Genomic DNA, 18,076 nt, shown 5'->3' with positions numbered 1-18,076 from the left:
TTCTTGACTGAGATGCTCCGATGAGCCACGTAGACGCTACGTATGCTTTCCGGCGATACTCACCGAGTTGACACTGAAATAACCGTTTTTCAAAAAAATTGGTACTTAAGTGATCTAAAAAAATATATTAACACTAAAGTGAGCACCGTACACAAATATTCCACTCATGATGTACTTTTGCCCATAGATAACTAAAAAATTCAAATTAAAGAAACTAAAAAATGAAAATAAAAAAGAAAAAGAACAAAAAATTATTAAAAGGAGTCCGCGGAGAAAAATCAAATCCGATTTTTCATACCAAACAACGAAAACTATTGTTTGGGTCTTTTTCATAGTTTAGTCAAATACCAGAAAACATCGTCATTTTCCTAGAAAATAACTTTCCAAAAAATATTATTCAAGTACCTCGCATTTTTTGCAAAGCAAGCGGAGTCTCAATGTGAAATTTCAAGAGAGAAATTATGTAATTGGTGAACTCGTTTCTCAGTGACTTTGGTGTATATCTTGGAGGTATCTTTAAATCCTGGCAGCAATAGTAATAGGGGCAAATAATACCTTAAGGACAATTTTTGTCATCACCTATCAAAGTTAGACTACTACTCAATTTTCACCAACAATCAAATATTCATGCTAAATTGCTAATACACAAGACTTAGAAATAAAATGAATTGCCAACCACACAACTATGTGAAACAAGTGGCAGCTCCCACTCTGGTGAAGCAAACTATCCTTCATTGGTTAAGTTAGGAAGTTGTAAAAAAAAAAATAATAATAACTGATTATGCGATTGGACCTTATTGTCCGGATATGTTAAGGACATGTTTAGTTCGTCGGACTGGGTTGACAATTTTGTCCAAGCATGAAAATGCAGAAGCATCCAATCATTCCCTGCGCCAAGCTGTCATTGAACTTCCATGGTCAGAACTGTTACGCGGTCAACATAAGACAACTCAGTTCTGACGTACTGAATGCAGACTCTTTTGGAGGTCAACGTTTTGATTGTCAACCCTTTGCGGAAAAAAATAACAATTAACGAACAGGGAAACGATTGGTGTGTACGTCTGAAAAAGATCGCGAGCCTAGCCCGGTTTGGACCTCACCGAATTTCTTTTAAAAAAGGGAAAATGACACAAATGATCCCTGAATTTTGATCCAATGTGTAATGTAGTCCTTGAACTTTCAGTTCATTCAATTTGATCCCTAACCTTTTGATATATCTTCGATGCAGTCCCACAATTATATAAAAATATTCAATGTTATTATTCGACTAAAATTAATGGAAAGATAATAATGAACATTATCATGTAGTTTAGAGATTAACTTGTATATGTACCAAAAATATAAGGACCAAATTGAATGAATTAAAAGTTTAAAGACGACACGGCACTTCAGACTAAAGTTCAAGAACTATATTAAATAAATTAAAAATTCACGGACCTTAGTAAAGCGGTAAGCATAGACGGGCATTAAGAAGCACTTCTCTTCTTGGGCTGCGAAAGACAGTTGATGATCAAAATGGGCGGCTCTGCCTTCCGAATCTCGCGGGAAGAGGCCTTTCCGCTTTAGTTGCAGGGAGCTCAAATCTTTGACTTCGGAAAAGTCATTGTCTTGCCATCACAAGCAAACGAACTAGAACTGGTGCATCGATGGCTCTGCTGGGCATTGCAAATTTCTTGGTTCTTGTTCTCTTTCTCGTTTCATGTGATCTAAAGTTTCTCACTTGCACAGAAACCATCACCCCAACGCAGTTCGTCAGAGACCCGGAAGCTGTAACTTCAGAAGGCGGCGTCTTTAAGCTTGGATTCTTCAGCCCTCCAGGTTCTGCCGATCGATATGTGGCCATATGGTACAACCAAATCTCTGTTGTTTCGGTAATTTGGGTGGCCAACCGAGACAGGCCTCTCAAGGATTCTTCAGGGACTGTGAAGATATCTGAGGACGGTAACATCGTGGTCTCCGATGGACAGAATGAGGTTCTCTGGTCGTCAAACGTGTCAGGCATCGTGACTGCAAATGTCACTACTCGCGCGCAGCTTTTTGATTCGGGGAACCTGGTGTTGCAAGAGATTGATTCGAGCAATAACAGGACGGTGTCTATTTGGGAGAGCTTTGGGGATCCCACGGACTCCTTCTTGCCAAGCATGGAAATCACCAATGGTGAAGGAAAGCAAGCACTTAGTTCTTGGAAAAGCTCTTCCAATCCATCTGTTGGAAATTTCTCTGCAGGTTTAGACTCTCAGAATATTCCTGAAGTTTTGATCTGGAAAATGGGTAGTCCGTATTGGAGAAGCGGGCCTTGGACCGGTCTAGTTTTCATTGGAATCCCGGATTCGAGCTCGGTGTATCTTAAACGTTTGACTCTCGTGGATGAAAAGGAAACACCTATTTATCTAACTTACACTGTTGTTAACCAGTCATTCTTGTCCAACTTCGCACTGAATCCTGAAGGAAACTTTGTACTAAAGTACTGGGATGATTTGAAGCAAAATTGGGACATTTCATGGTCGGCCTTAAACAGTGAGTGTGATGTTTATGGAACTTGCGGTTCCTTCGGGTCTTGCAATCCAAAGAGTTCACCCATATGCAGTTGTTTGAGAGGCTTCAAGCCAAAGAACATTGAGGAATGGAGTGCTGGAAATTGGACAAGTGGATGTGTTAGGAGAACACCAACACAATGTGAGAGGACAAACAGTAGTCTCGAAATTGGCAAACCAGATGGGTTTTTCAGGTTGGAGAACGTGAAAGTCCCGGACTTTGCAGAGTGGTCAAGTGGGAATAATTGCGAAGCTCTCTGCTTGGCTAATTGTTCCTGCATAGCTTATGCATACTTTGATGCGATCACCTGCATGATATGGACAGTAAATTTAATTGACATCCAGAAGTTCTCCGAAGGCGGGACCGATATTTACATTCGTGTGGCAGATTCAGAACTGAGTATGCTGCACTTTGCTCATTCATTCAGTTATTCATTGTCCTTCTAGAGCCAAGTTTCAATAGTTCGGGTTTTGTAAACAGTTCTGTTCTTAATTTGCAGATTACAACCGGAAAAAGAAAGTAATTATACTGGCGATGGTGATCACAGGAGCGGCCGCTGCTTCTGTCTTCACTTTCTTCCTATGCAGATGGATGGCGAAGAGGAAAGGTAAACGCATGATGAACAGTCTTTGCACAGTTGTGTTGGAATGCACCCAAACCGGTCAAGAAGTTGTTGCTGACTCTTACTTTTGCATCTGGCAGCAAGCAAGGAGCTATTACTCTCCAGAGGAAAGAAGTCAAATCGAGTGTATTCTGGTGGAAATATGCAGGTCCACGAGATAAAGAATATTAATCTTCAGAACCTACCACTCTCCACTTTCGATATGCTGGTAACCGCTACAGACAATTTCGACTCATCCAATCTGCTAGGGCAGGGGGGTTTTGGTCCAGTGTATAAGGTACCGGTTCCACTTCTCAAGAAATTGCTGAATAAATGCTCTTGGAGCTTATATGTATGGTTCCTTTCAGGGGAAAATGCCAAATGGACAGGAGATCGCTGTCAAGAGACTATCAAGAGCCTCCAGACAAGGCCTGCAAGAATTCATGAACGAAGTGGGGGTGATCTCAAAACTCCAACACCGAAATCTTGTCAGGCTACTTGGATGCTGTATCGAAGGAGATGAGAAGATACTGATATATGAGTATCTGCCGAACAAAAGTTTGGATGCAATTCTGTTTGGTGAACATACTCGTGCCATATCATTTTACTGTAGCATGTGCATTGAACAAAATAAAACCAAAATGCTAGAGTTTAGGCCACTGATTAGCTAATCATTCACTGTGCTTCTTGCTTTGCTTTTGATACTGTTCCTGTAGATCCCCTCATATGTCATGAGCTCGATTGGAGGAAGCGACAGAGTATAATCACTGAAATCGCTCGAGGCATACTTTACCTTCACAGAGACTCCAGACTGAGAATCATACATAGGGATTTGAAGGCCAGCAACATCTTATTGGATGAAGAGCTTAATCCGAAGATATCAGATTTTGGATTGGCGAGAATATTTGGAGGAAATCAAGATCAAGCTAAAACAAGAAAAGTAGTTGGAACATTGTAAGTATTCCCTCCTTTTTTCCCAACTAATTCACATTGCTCTACGAAGAACTTAAATTTAATTCTATTCCAAAATATGCAGTGGATATATGTCGCCTGAATATGCCATCCATGGTAGATACTCAGAGAAATCTGATGTGTATAGCTTCGGAGTCCTGTTACTAGAGATTTTAAGCGGAAGACGCAGCACTAGTTTCCATCCCGATGATCAGACCTTGAGTCTTCTAGGATTCGTGAGTCTTATCTTGCTATTTGCATTGTCATTGAAAGTTCTCAGTTGTTACGTGCTCCGTTTATGACTTTGCTAATGTCTATAGGCTTGGAAATCGTGGACTGAGGAGAACACGGCAGCTTTTGTCAGCCCGGTGATATATGCGCCAAGTGATGAAATAGCCATATTAAGGTTCCTTCATGTGGGATTGTTGTGTGTGCAAGAACATATGAGAGATAGGCCATCCATGTCTACCGTCATATCGATGCTCAATAGCGAAATTCTCGACCTTCCTAGTCCGAAGGCACCGGCATTCACAAGCACTCAGGCTGATGTTAAGACTCAACAGGACCAGAAGCATTGTTCTGTTAACAATCTAACCGTTACAATTGTCAAACCTCGATAAAAGCAGGAAATCAGTGTGAATTGTACACGCAACTCAGCATGAATCATTGTTCTTCAGTTTTGCATATATGTGCTTTACCCAAAGACTTGTCCATCAAAGTTGAAAATTCTTTGCAAACAGATGGAAAGAGATGTGGAATGAACTATGGTTCCATAGTTCACATCGATACTTCGCAAACAGACACATCTGTAAGTAATTCACGCGGAATAGCTATTAATGCAAAGTAGTAGTCTACTGAGTAATTCCTAAGAGGGTCATTCTAGATATACTGTGAGTTGATCGTTTGCCAGATATTCGATTCAATGAAGTTGAGTTAGAAGATGTTCATATCATAATTGGGATAGGCATATTCCAGAATAACGAGACTCCTGAAGTTCTCCAGCTGCAGAATAGAAGGAGAAACTAATCTTCACATGTTATCAATGAATGTTATGAGAATCGGTTCACAAAAAGTAGAAAGAAAGAGGCAAATCAGGGTGACATGTTATCCTCCACAGAGTCACAGAACAGAAATTAGTCTGATTAAACCATAGCCTTCATAAGGATCGTCTCATTCATTTGACGGATTGAGCGCATCAATTGAATCTTTACTTTATCTGATATGAAGCATTTCTAAAAATGGGTCAAAGACAATTTAAAAGAAGCCCATAGAGAGTACTAATGGCTACCTAGAAGAAGCATAATCATGTCTGAAATGAAAAACAAACAATTAGGTAGCATTATCAAGACTTCCTAACAACTCAAGTTATGACATAACTCTCACTTTTTGTAACGAGCACAAAAAAAGGACATATAATGAGATACATTGCCATTAAACTAATTCATGAGAAAAAACCTAGAATCTGTCAAAGAATAAGGGGAAAAAAAAACCTAGCAAGAATTTGATGCAATAAGAGATTTTGCCCTTTCAGCAATTCACTTCTTTATAAACATGTAAGAATCTATAGAGTTAAACAAGAAGAAACATAAGAGTCCCATCTCTACTTGGAAATCATTAAGCTATCCAAGTCAGGGTGGTAAGATACATTTCTAAAACTCTTTTCTTTCCTAAAAAACAGAATAATAAAAGGGACTGTAAGAAAAGTTTTGAAAATCAAATATATACAAAATAGGGAGGTATTATTTTCACTCTTTTAGGATTAGATGTACAAATACTACAAAATAGAGAGTAAAAGCAAGAAAGTGAATAGTGACACAGCACATCTCACCTCTCTAGTACAACTCTTTACAAAAGTTCAAATGATTATGGGAAGATTTACAAACGAAGATAATCCACTCCGGATCCACCAACGTCATCTCCATCTATGATATTCACTTCCCATGATGCTTTTCCTTATCAACTTGTTCATCTGAAAATGGTTAATCAATAGAAGTAAGCCAAAGCTCCTCCACAAGTAGGATTTCTAGGCCGAATGACTAAACCAACTATAGAATCACAGGATTGCAAACAAAGTCACCACGACAGAATCCAAAGTATTCAAAGGCTAGAATCTCCAAATCAAATTAGAATCCAAGGATAGAACCAATTAGAATACAAGGATAAACTAAATTAGAGTCATAAATACCACGATTCGAGATCTATCGAACCAGAATCCAGGATACTCAAAGATAGGATTTTAGAATCTCAAGATATCCAAATCAAAGCTATCATAGCTAAAACAGATTAGCAAACAATGCCCACAATAGCAAAACATAAACGATATAGTAATAAGGACTAGAAATCTACTTGCCTCGATTATTCGAGAAAACAACAAACGAACGAATGATCAAATGAACGGACAATCGAACGGATGGACGACGACAAGGCCACATCTAGGGCGGCGAACAGTGCCACAAAGCTAGGGCGCAGAACGGAGGTACGGCCACGGTGGCGGCTCAACCACAAATCGTGACCAAGGGTGGCGCACGGCGGCAATCGTCGACGGCAAGCGGACAACTAGGGCAGCTAGCAATCTCAAAGGATTATGGAAGTAGAGTGACGACATTCTGACGATCGTATATCAAATAAATTGACTATCGAGGTATATATAGGGGAAGCAGCTAAAGGCCAATTACCTTAGGCCGGCGAGCATGCGATCGGCGGCTTAGGACGAGTCAGCAACTTGTAGCAGACCACGGAGTGACACGTGTCAAGCACGTGACACACACGGCACGTATGGCTGCCACGTAGCACCGCCTTGCTACGTGCTGACATATGGCCCCCACATGTCCACGTGTGGCCACGTGTCCAATCCTACCCTCGCTTGCCCCAATTTTACACATTTTTTACTTGATGGGACCCAAATTAAATACATGGTGTCCCTAAAAATATTACTGAGCCAATAATAAATCCTCAAAGATACCCTTGAGTTCGGATAAAAATCCCTTAAAACTTATCCAATATTCCAAACTCATTAGAAGCTAATTCACTCTTAAGTAGGTGAGGGTTTTATGTCATCACAATCTTCATTGACTATCAATTTAAGTTTAAATCGGCAGAATATTCAATCACACGAGAAATCTTGATTGATTGACAATAATCCTGATGGCAAGATTCTTTCCTTAGCTGAAGCAATCAACTTATGAAAGCCCAGATTTATTTGTATGAATGATCAAATCCACTAGGGTCTCTAATTGTTTGACATCAACGGCTACGCTAATCTTCTCATCAATTGTCCAATAGCTAGTTTGGAGATTGGTCCTCATGAAGATGGTCCAATGGGAAGTTTTGGACACCAGGGTGCATAAAGAATACCAAGGTATTGAAAAAATAGATGAATCAAGAGTTCAAATTCAATAGTTCAATGAGAGTTTTACTTATTCTAATTTGTCTTCAATAAGCTTACAATTGTGATCTTTGAGGAGTGTTGACATAGTAATATTTGGTGCTTAGGTGTGAGTTAGTGAGTCTTATCAGCTTGTATATAAGCATCAAGTGCTTGAGTATTAGCAGCTACTACCATAGTTTCTCAACGATTGACTTGTGGGATCCATCTAATAGGCTATCAGCGTTGCAGAGTCAATGTAGGCTTACTCTAAGCCGAATCATAATTAAAATATGTATGTAAAGTTTTCTTCTCTCTCTCATACTTACTTTCATTTTCATAGAAACTTCTGCATTGTGATGACCTGATTGTTCTGTCAAAATGAATTTATAAGCGGACTAGAGTTTCATCGGGCTCGAGTTTATAATGAATATGGATTTGGGGGTTAATTAACGGTGGCAATGGACTTTGGTGGTCAACAGGTTCGATGATGTTTAAATCATTGGAACACACTATGTAACGACCCCAGGACCTTTGTCTCGTTATTCAACCTTTGAACTAATTTATTTATTATTTTCTGCCAACCGTTTTCTCTATTTGCGGAAACGTTAGTAGCCAAGCTAATTTAACAGGCGTAGCAACTTTCAAGATATTTATAAACCTACCTAGATTTTATATATGTGTCAAATATATCTTACAATATTCATTACCTTCCTTTAAAAATGTACAATCAAAATTTAGGAAGGCCGCCCCAACTTTACTACTCCGCTTGATTTACCAAAACTCCTTTCTTGCATAAGTTGCGCAATGAGCCCATGAGCATTCTTCCACCTACTTTTCGATGCCAATTTCTACATTCACGCCTTCCCGCTAGGAATATTTCATGTGAGTCGGCAATCCAAACAACGGGGCACGAGGCAAGTCCATCTTAGTTTCCTAAAAAATAAGGGAAGAGCACACAGCTCAATAGGAAAGAGCACTAGTTCCGAGATAGAGTAAAAGTTATAACACCCGATGTAATGAACCACAAAACTATCATGTGATCCATTTACTCAAAATCATCAAGCATGGCATTAGTCATAACATCAAACATGCACTTATTAAATGTCAAAAGCTTTCCTTTTTACTTTCGGGTCTTAATTTCCCAAACCTTTCATTTCTCATAGCAATCTTGTTTGATATCTATCATCACGCCAAACAATAGTCAATACATGCAATATGCATTATTTTCTTTCACTTTTTGGGCATCTTTTTTCTCAAGGTTGTATTGAGACTTCCCGTACCAGGCAACGTCATCACCGCACGTGTACAACGGCACATGAAATTCAATCACTTGACAAAAAAATTCAATCACTTGATAAACGACATCTGCGTCATCGCCTCAAGTAAACTTTTGGTGGATGACGGTATTAAATATCGTTGTCAAGAGCAACGACCACTTTAAACTCACATCGTTTACCCCCGAGCCCCTGCACCGTAGCTTTTCTAGCTAACGGTGGGGATTATCATTTTTAATGGAAACCACATACTTGTACACACATGGCCTATTTATTATGTTTGATTAGGATTATCATACCATCCATACGTTCTAAGAAAAATTTCTATGCCACATGCAATAAATACTTATACACACGAAAATGACGTGATTTCTCAGCTTATCTTTAGTAAGTTTTATAGACACGTTTCGGCATGCATTTCATCTCATTCATAAAGAATAACCGTGCATCCACTTCAATCAAGCATTAAACTAACATCCTTTTGTCAAAACTAGTAATCTCCCTACCTTTTTAATGTAGAAACCATCAAAGAACACACGAAGATGAGCGAGATTATAGCCGCACAAGAGAGAACACTTGAGGAATTGAGAGATGGGCATGAGAACTAGTGGGCATGAGGGCTAGAGGGAGAGGCGTGAGAGCAAGAGAGAAAGAGGAAAAGAAAGAGGGAATGGGCTTATGGAAAAAATTGAAGAGAATTCACCCCTATTTATAGTGATTTTCTAGCTTACTCTCCAACTTTGCTAATGTTAAATGCATTTAATTCATCTTGACTTTTCCTACACTTCTTTTCCAAGTTTCATTAATAAGTTTGCTTCTTATTTGTCCACTTGTTTAAGCTAGCTATCTTAGGTTTTAGAGTAGTCACTTATCCTCATTTGATTGGTCCACTTATTTAAGGTAGTTATCTTTGGTTTTAGGGTAGCCACTTATCCTCATTTGATTAATCCACTTATATGGTTAATATTGATCCTTATCTCTATATTGAATGCTTGAAAATGACATTGATCTTATCCTTTAGAACGTTCATGATATTTGACTTTTTTAACTTATTTCTCAAGTTTCATTAATGAGCTTACCTTTGATTGGTCCATTTATTTAGGCTAATATCCATGGTTCCTAGAATAGCCACTTATCATTATTCAATTGGTCCATTTATATGCTTAATTAATGAACCTCATTTAATGCATGAAAATGACACTAATCTTATCCTTATCTAATTGATTTTGTATTGACTTATTAAAATGAAATTTATTTTATCTTGACTTGGCATTGACTTACCAAAAATGATATTTTTCACTCACCGGTGTCGGAATAAGAGAACGGGAATATCACAATAGTGGTATCGGGCGAATGTGGCGGCGGTGCGGGCGTGGTTACTCCGCACCACGCAGGCTGGTGGGTGCGTCTCGGTCCGATCATGAGCTGGCGAAGCATGGGCCGGCCAAGCACCGTCCTTGCTGGTTGCGATCATGCGCACCTCGCTCCCGATTCGTCGTCTTTCATTGTCCCGTCCTTCATCGAATAATTCGTCATCTTGCTCGTTACGTAATTTCTATCATCTGTTTTTAATATTGCCCCTCATTTTATTAAAGAAGACTTTCAAGTAAATGGAACCTTCATAAAGACTTTCTAAGTCAACTCTTATCTCTAAGCTTTGAAAACGGCATTATTCTTATCCGTTAGAAAATTGACGTGCGGTTGGCTTATATGTTCTTAATTGACTTGGCATTGAATTATATATATGTATATATATATATATGTATATATATCTATGTGTGTGTGTGTAAATTCAAGAAATATTAATGTGTCATGTTTCCTAATATGAAATTTTCGGGAAAAATATCTTAAATAAATCAAGCAATAGCTTTCTCAAGAAGCTTCGAGATAGCTTCCTCGAGAAGTTACCGGATAGCTTCCTCAAGAAGTTACAAGATGGCTTCTTTGGCAAGCCAAAAAGTTAGCTTCTTCAAGAAACTTTAAGATTCCTTCTTTATTAAGAACTATTTAGCTTCCTCTAGAAGTTTTTAGATGTCTTAAAGAACAAATCAAGAGATATCCCTTTATTTTTTAATTATTTCTAATTTAGAGAAAATTCGGGATGTTACATACTAGGTCGATGATCATTTTGAACCATGAAGGAAATGTTTCGTACCGGAGTTGGTTCGTGGTTTGAGCGGAAAGAACCGACCGACCGGCCTTGACCTTCACCCCTATAAATAGTCATCATTCTCTCTCCTCCCTCATTTCCTTCCCCCATTCCCCCCAACCCCGCCAAACGCCACTCCCTCGTTCTCTCATCTCTCCCTCTCATCTTCTTCTTCAGTGAAACCGCTCGAGCAACTCCCTTCCGCTTCGACTCGAGCCAACGATGCCACGACCTAGCGGTGGTTCCTCGAAGCCTCAAGACCTCTAGCTCAGCTCATCTTCAGCACCGCTGATCTCCCTCGCTCTTCATCTCTTGCCGCACGATCGTTAAGGAAAAAGAGTCTTTTGGGCTCGTTCGAGCGGCGATTCGAGCTTCGTTTCTTCATGTGTTATCTTGAGGCAAGTAGCTTACTATCCTTAACCACTAAGTTGCCTATTGTCGTTGGTCTGGGCGAGTCGGCGCGGTGTGAGCTGCATTAATGCCAAATGGAGGATAATCTTGGCCGAGTAAATGATGTTGCATGTGAGATCGGTTAGGTGAATTAGAGTCTTAGAGAGGTGGGCATTTGGAATCTACAAGCTGATCGTGGTAACTGTCGTCGAAGTGAGATGAATTGGATTCGCTTTTGGGTCGAGGATGTATGGTTGTGAATCTTAGGGGTTAAATTGAGTGAATCCGCGTTCTCGTATGTCGAATTTGCCATTCGATTTAGTGACTACGGGGCGTGGCCCGCAAGAGGCGCAACTAAATTGTGCTAAATGTGTTTGGCGCTGAGGCAAATAGTGACTGAGTCAACTAAGTGTTCGGATGTGGGGACTCGTGGAATGTTTGTGGTGTTGGTAACTTCTGTTGTGGCTTCATGTTTGACACGCCAACTACATGATAGTACCAATTGCACTTTGAATGTTTGCGCACCAATTATTATGAACCGCTGCCTATCTATGCGATTAAAAGGATGATCTAGTCATTTAGGTTAGTATTCTATTTGATAAGTTTTATACTCACTTCTGTGTATTAAATCTTTTTCAGCTAAATAGCCGAACGGAACCAAGATCATCACTCTTTGGTTGTAGCCCCTAGAGGTAGATCCTACGAGGAGCAATGGATGACGATGGTAGTGGTGGTAGTTACTAGTACTCGGAAGTAGATATTAGTTTTTGAGTCCTCCAAGTTATTTGGCCTGTTTGTCTAAAAATGGATGTAATACCTAATCTAGTTAAGTTATATATATACATCTATATCATATGAAATCAGATGTTTTGCGTTATGTGCAGTGTATCCATTGTCTATCGTGTACAGGTTAGTGAACTCTGTGAAACCATACCCTATTAAGCGTGTCTGCTGTTTGTTTTCATGCAATTGTGTTGTATGGTCGCTTGATTAGTTATTAGGCTTCTGTGTGTGCCAAGTATACTCTATATATTATCATATTAAGCATAGCGTGATTAGTAGTAAGTACGGCCGACGCCTTGGAACGTTACATGCATTGCTGAATATCATCACAACTTTGATCATATTCATACTATGTTTTCGTTGGACATGTTCATATTTAACTTGATTAGTCCAATTCCCACTATTGTATTCACCATCCTCTAAGTGATCCTGCTAGCTAATATCAACCAGAGTTCTGGCTAATGTTAATTCTCAACAGAACTTGGTTTATACTCCCCTACAATAGGAAAGTACGTGCGTCCCGCTCATGAATAGTTACAGCTATATATACTCTTTTTTACTTGTGATTAAGTTATGTAATGAGATGTGTGATGTGTTAATTATAGTGGAATCCTCTGCTAGATGTAGTCCTAGTTTAAGAATGAACCATGATAAAAATCTCGTCTCACGTTCTCTTTCTTGCTTTGCGTTTTATTTCGATTTGATTGTGCGCTGAATCCTAACATTCTATTCTTGACAAATTATTTGAAATAGTAAACTTCACATTTTTCTTAAATGTTATTTACATATCTGTATCAATTCACAAAAATGGAGAAGGGAAATGTAATAAGTGTGCCCCAAAATGTGATCAAGAAGGGAAATTTGCGTTAGTTATGTAGAAATCACATTTGAAAGTCTCCACAAATTACCCTCCATGAGACAAACAAGGAAAATTATCTAACTAGTCCTAAACATATTGTACGGATGTTGATTTAGCATTGAATTTTTTAATTTTGTTAATTTTGTCCTAAATCTTAGTGCGAAATTTAAATGAAGTCATTCGTGCCAATTTTTACCGAAAATTGTTGACGTGGCTTTGCGCCACATACAATTGGCCGACAAGCAAACAATGGACTGCCACATTAGCGATTTCCGTATAATAGATGTAGGATTGATTGGATAAATTTTTCTTCACGGATAAAATCAAACAAAATTTAAGTCACACAAAATCCATGAGTATTTTCCATTGTCGAAAAGAAAGCGAAGTTGTCTCGTGGACTTCTATGTTAATACTTAATAGTCATTTGGTCGACGTTCCCTGGCGGCAATTCATGCAGCGCAAATATGGTTGTGGACCCAACGGATTGAGATTTGGAACTAGTCAAAAAGATGTGCCTAAAGTGAGTTAGGGAGAAAGGTGGAGGAGACCTCAAATTAAAAAATTCGTCATGTCTTTTGCCCGAAGAATATTCGAAAATTTTCCAAGATACGCGTTGGTCTTGAAAATAACGTTGGACCGCTATATTACTAGGTTGTATCTATAAAAGTTTGACTTCAATTGGTCATCCGTATAAAACGTGATTAGGGAAAATTACTAAAAAACACCAAACTTATTATCCGGTAATCAATTCAGTTCTATTTTAAATTAGTACACTTATAATAAATCTATCCCAAATTAATTTTTGGGTAACCAGAAATCCGTACATACATAACAAATTTACGACTTGACATGTCCGTCATCCCGCTCAGCAATTTCATAATACAATTTAATGGAAGTTGAGGGAGAGTGAATATGTCACGATCGTACCAGTTTAGGGTTTTGCTGACTCAAAAATTAATTCAGGATAAATTTATCATATATGTACTGATTTGGGGTATTTCGTATTATTAATACAATAAGTTATCAAGGTTTTTGTTCAAACTTCCACGTGACCGAAATCGCCGTGGGATACCAGAAACATCCGGTAATCCTACCGACATGTTTGGGTGAATAGACAGGCTACGGTCCTACCTAAGCAAAGTTGCGTCGTTAAGATATTGACCATCGCGCTCTCTCTCTCTCTCTCTCTCTCTCTCTCTCTCTCTCTCGTGTTATTCCTTGAAATGGCGATATCGTGAGTTGCCCTCCAAGCCAACCAGCCATAAAAAAGGGAAAAGAAGCTTTTTCGTCTGCCATGGACGAATCTGAAGCGCATCTTCCCTTGCAACTTCGACGAAGCTTGGACTCTTTCTCATCAAGAGAGAAGAAACCCTTATCTGTAACCATCTTTTCACATGATCTTTCTCTTATCTGGAACTTCGCTGTCATCTGAATCTGATACCCAACTTCAACTTTCATTCGTCGCCCACCTTCCTTCCTTCTTCCCTCAGTTCCTCTCTCTAAGACCCTTTCCCATGGCCACACGCGCAACCCACGTCCCTATATATAATAAGCATTCCCCCCCGTCCAAAAGCCAAATTACACCAGGTGCGTACATACTGCGTAGCTGTCTGTTTTGCCGGTATCAAACGACTGAGAGATGGCAACGCGAGACGGGGCCGTGGTGTTCGAGGATTTCTTCCCGGTGATGGTGGCGAGGCTGGGGGCGCGGGGTTTCATGGAGGAGCTGAGCAAAGGGTTCCGCCTCTTGATGGACAAGGAGAAAGGGGTGATCACTCTGGAGAGCTTGAGGAGGAACGCGGGCATGCTGGGGTTGAGGGGCATGAGCGACGAGGACGTGAGATCGATGCTGAGGGAAGGCGATCTGGACGGGGATGGGAGTTTGAGCGAGAGGGAGTTTTGCGTGCTCATGTTCAGATTGAGCCCTGGCTTGATGAAGGGTTCCAAGGAAATGTTAGAGGAAGAATCCACTGATTCTTGACTTTCGCGGGATCTCGTTTTCAATTTACTTGTTATTACTTATCTACCCTTTCCTCCTTTGTATACGATTTGAGGATAGTATATCTCGACAGCGCTTTATTCTCTTTTTCTACCCAACTCGTTTATCTCATAAAATCACAACACTGTTACTTACGAAACGTTTTCCAATCGCGAACAGCCTGATTAAATTTCAAGACGTTGCATCGTGGACTAATTAGAAGGATAACCCGAGTTTATTTAACCCCTAAATTAGGAGAATTTGTGGCAATCCAACAATATTCGATGGTTTGACTTACACATATGTTAATACAATTGTAGTCTTTTGAGAAGTGTTGATAGAGTAATAGGTTGTGCTTAAGTGTGAGATAGCGAGTCCTATCAACTTTTGTATAAGTATCACCTACTTTGAGAAGAAGTGTTTAAGTATTAGCAGCACTCACCACTGTAATTTCTCAACGATTAACTAGTGGAATCCAGCCAATAGGCCGTCGGTGTAGCAGAGTGAGTAAGCTTACTCTAAGCCTAACCACTATGAGATTACAAGTGCAAAGTCTTCTGTCTCTTTGCTCATACTTGCATTTTGATAGACACTTATGCATTGCTAGATATCATCACAACTATGATCATATTCACACTCTGTTTTAATTGGTCATGTTCATATTGAGCTTGATTAGTCCAATTTTGCACTTATTTATCAAGTTTGTTTAAAATCACTTATTCACCTCCTGATCCTGCTAGCTATAATCTACAGGTATTTCTGATTGTCGAAAAGAAAGTGAAGTTGTCTCGTGGATTTATATGTTAATAGTCATGTTGTTGAGGTTCCCTAGCGGCAAATTCAGTACGGCGCAAATATGATTGTGGAACCAACCGATTGGAATTTGGAATTAGTCAAAAAGGTTTGCCAAAAGTAAGTTGGGAAGAAAGATAGATGAGACCTCGAATTAATAAATTCGTCATGAATGACGGCCGAAAAATATTCGACAGTTTTCCAAGATACTCGTTGGTCTTGAAAAAAACGTTGATTACATGGTCATCCTCGGAGCCAATTAGGCTCTTCGGACCCCTATATTAATACTTACTAGGTTGTATCTAAAAAGTTTGACTGTAATTGGTCATCAGGATAAAAGGTTGTAAGAAAAATTACTAAAAAAGTCCTAAATTTATGTGTATAAGTCAATTCAGTCTTTAATTTTTTTACTTTTGTTAATTCAATTCTAAACCTTTTCACAATTTGCCAATCTAATTCTTTAGGCCAATTTTGGTTGAAAATCTCTAACGTGGACACCAAATGTCCTACGTGGCACGGCAGATCCTAATATGGACAATTTTTATAATTCCTTTTAATTTTTTGATTTTTTTTATTTTTCTTTTGTGTTTTTTTTTTCTATTTTACTTTGGGTGTGATTGCTAGCCAATGACCCTTGCCTACTCTAGCAGGCAAGGGTCTCAGTCCTCATTGGCCAACGGCCACAAGCGAGGAGCTGGCGGACTTCACCTAGACCGGGTGAGGGTCGCTCGCCCTTGCCGCCTTTGAGAAAAAGAAAGAAAAGAAAAAAAATAATAACTTAACAAAAAAATTAAAATAATTATCTGCGTTAGTACCGGCCATTAGCCGACCATGCCATGTAGGTCCCCATGTTCATATCGGTGATTTCTGGTTAAATTTGGTCGAAATTACTAGATTGGTAAATCGTCAAGAGATTTATGACTATATTGGTATAATTAAAAGATTTACAACTAACTTAAATGTCGTACAACGAGTTTAGGACATTTTCGGTAATTTTTCCAAATGTATCACGAGTCAAGAAGGACGGGATTGGAAATCCTTTGGATTGCTTATACCTATCTTGTGTTTGCCAAAGTATCACATATAACAAGAGTTTTTTTAAATATATTACCAGTTTAGAGTTTTTGTTGATCCAAAAATTAATTTAAGATTAAATTATCACAGTTGTATCAATTTGATATTTTCGTGATATTATTTAATTTGATATTTTCATGATATTAACTCAATAATTTATCGATTTTTATTCAAACTTACACGTCACCAAAACCGACTTAGGATACCAGAAACGTCTGGCGATCCCACCGACACGTTTTGGGTGAATGGACGGGCTACGACCTAAGCAAAGTTGCGATGTTAAGATATTGACCATCTCTCTCTCTCTCTCTCGTGTTATTCCTGGCAATGGCGTTATCGTGAATTTCCCTCCAACCCAACAACCAGCCATAAAAGAAGAAAAGAAACTTTTCGTCTGCCATGGAAAGCCTGAAACACACCTTCCCATGCAGCTTCGGCGAAGCTTGGACTCTCTCTCACCAAGACAGAGAAGAAACACCCCATGAAACCCTTTACGAGCATCTAGTGGCGGCAACCATCTTTCACATGATCTCTGTCTCTTTATCTGTACCTTCGCTGTCTTCGTCTGATGCCCAACTTCAACTTTCATTCTTCCCCCACCTTCCTTCTTTCCTTCCTTCCTTCTTCCCTCAGTTCCTCTCTCTAAGACCCTTTCCCATGGCCTCACGCGCAGCCCACGTCCCTATATATAATAACCATTTCCCCCTACCAATAGCCAAATCACGCCAGGTGCGTACATACTGCGTAGCTGTCGGTTTCGCGGCATCAAACGGCGGGCCGATGGCGACGCGAGATGGGGCTGTGGCGTTCGAGGACTTCTTCCCGGTGATGGTGGCGAGGCTTGGGGCGCGGGGGTTCATGGAGGAGCTGAGCAAAGGGTTCCGCCTCTTGATGGACAAGGAGAAAGGGGTGATCACTCTGGAGAGCTTGAGGAGGAACGCGTGCATGCTGGGGTTGAGGGGCATGAGCGACGAGGACGTGAGGTCGATGCTGAGGGAAGGTCATCTGGACGGGGATGGGAGTTTGACCGAGAGGGAGTTCTGCGTGCTCATGTTCAGATTGAGCCCTGGCTTGATGAAGGGTTCCAAGGAAATGTTAGAGGAGGAGGCCATTGATTCTTGACTTTCCCGAGCTCTTCGCTTTTGATTGCCTTGTTACTACCGGTCTACTCTTTCCTCCTTTTTATACAATTTGGGGATAGTGTGTCCCGATAGCGCTTTATTGTACTTCTTTATGCGACTCTTTATCTCATAAAGTCACGACACTTTCACTTATGAAACGTTTCTCAATCTCGAATCATCCGACTAATTCTTGAGATGATTC

The 18,076-nt window shown here is 39.7% G+C and overlaps 3 protein-coding genes across 3 annotated transcripts; all 3 read left to right on the top strand.

Moving 5' to 3' along the window:
* Positions 1 to 1,538: 1,538 nt before the first annotated feature.
* Positions 1,539 to 4,831, top strand: LOC115739650 (G-type lectin S-receptor-like serine/threonine-protein kinase At1g11330). Its single transcript, XM_030672862.2, has 7 exons — positions 1,539 to 2,934; positions 3,035 to 3,142; positions 3,238 to 3,434; positions 3,505 to 3,715; positions 3,853 to 4,090; positions 4,173 to 4,323; positions 4,408 to 4,831. Exons 1-7 carry the CDS (start codon positions 1,647 to 1,649, stop codon positions 4,705 to 4,707), a joined length of 2,493 nt encoding a protein of 830 aa, XP_030528722.1. The 5' UTR covers positions 1,539 to 1,646; the 3' UTR covers positions 4,708 to 4,831.
* A 9,467-nt stretch (positions 4,832 to 14,298) lies between these two features.
* Positions 14,299 to 17,976, top strand: LOC115739765 (calcium-binding protein PBP1-like). Its single transcript, XM_030673011.2, has 2 exons — positions 14,299 to 14,887; positions 17,891 to 17,976. The coding sequence occupies exons 1-2, from the start codon at positions 14,549 to 14,551 to the stop codon at positions 17,897 to 17,899; spliced, it is 348 nt and encodes a 115-aa protein (XP_030528871.2). The 5' UTR covers positions 14,299 to 14,548; the 3' UTR covers positions 17,900 to 17,976.
* On the top strand, positions 17,199 to 17,976 carry LOC115739782 (calcium-binding protein PBP1-like). Its single transcript, XM_030673036.2, has one exon. The coding sequence runs from the start codon at positions 17,279 to 17,281 to the stop codon at positions 17,873 to 17,875; it is 597 nt and encodes a 198-aa protein (XP_030528896.2). The 5' UTR covers positions 17,199 to 17,278; the 3' UTR covers positions 17,876 to 17,976.
* Positions 17,977 to 18,076: the final 100 nt, after the last annotated feature.

Source organism: Rhodamnia argentea, chromosome 9, assembly GCF_020921035.1.
Source record: "Rhodamnia argentea isolate NSW1041297 chromosome 9, ASM2092103v1, whole genome shotgun sequence".
In the NCBI taxonomy this organism is placed as follows: Eukaryota; Viridiplantae; Streptophyta; class Magnoliopsida; order Myrtales; family Myrtaceae; genus Rhodamnia; species Rhodamnia argentea.
Note: the sequence above shows the minus strand (reverse complement) of the source record. Positions and strands in the feature narration are given on the sequence as shown.

Excerpts from the sequence above, each read along its gene's own strand:
- LOC115739650 (XM_030672862.2), top strand. The coding sequence starts at position 1,647 with ATGGCTCTGCTGGGCATTGCAAATTTCTTGGTTCTTGTTCTCTTTCTC. Across the intron at positions 3,435-3,504 it reads GTTTTGGTCCAGTGTATAAG|GGGAAAATGCCAAATGGACA; the intron begins GTACCGGTTCCA and ends GGTTCCTTTCAG. Across the intron at positions 4,091-4,172 it reads AGAAAAGTAGTTGGAACATT|TGGATATATGTCGCCTGAAT; the intron begins GTAAGTATTCCC and ends CAAAATATGCAG.
- LOC115739765 (XM_030673011.2), top strand. The coding sequence starts at position 14,549 with ATGGCAACGCGAGACGGGGCCGTGGTGTTCGAGGATTTCTTCCCGGTG.
- LOC115739782 (XM_030673036.2), top strand. The coding sequence starts at position 17,279 with ATGATCTCTGTCTCTTTATCTGTACCTTCGCTGTCTTCGTCTGATGCC.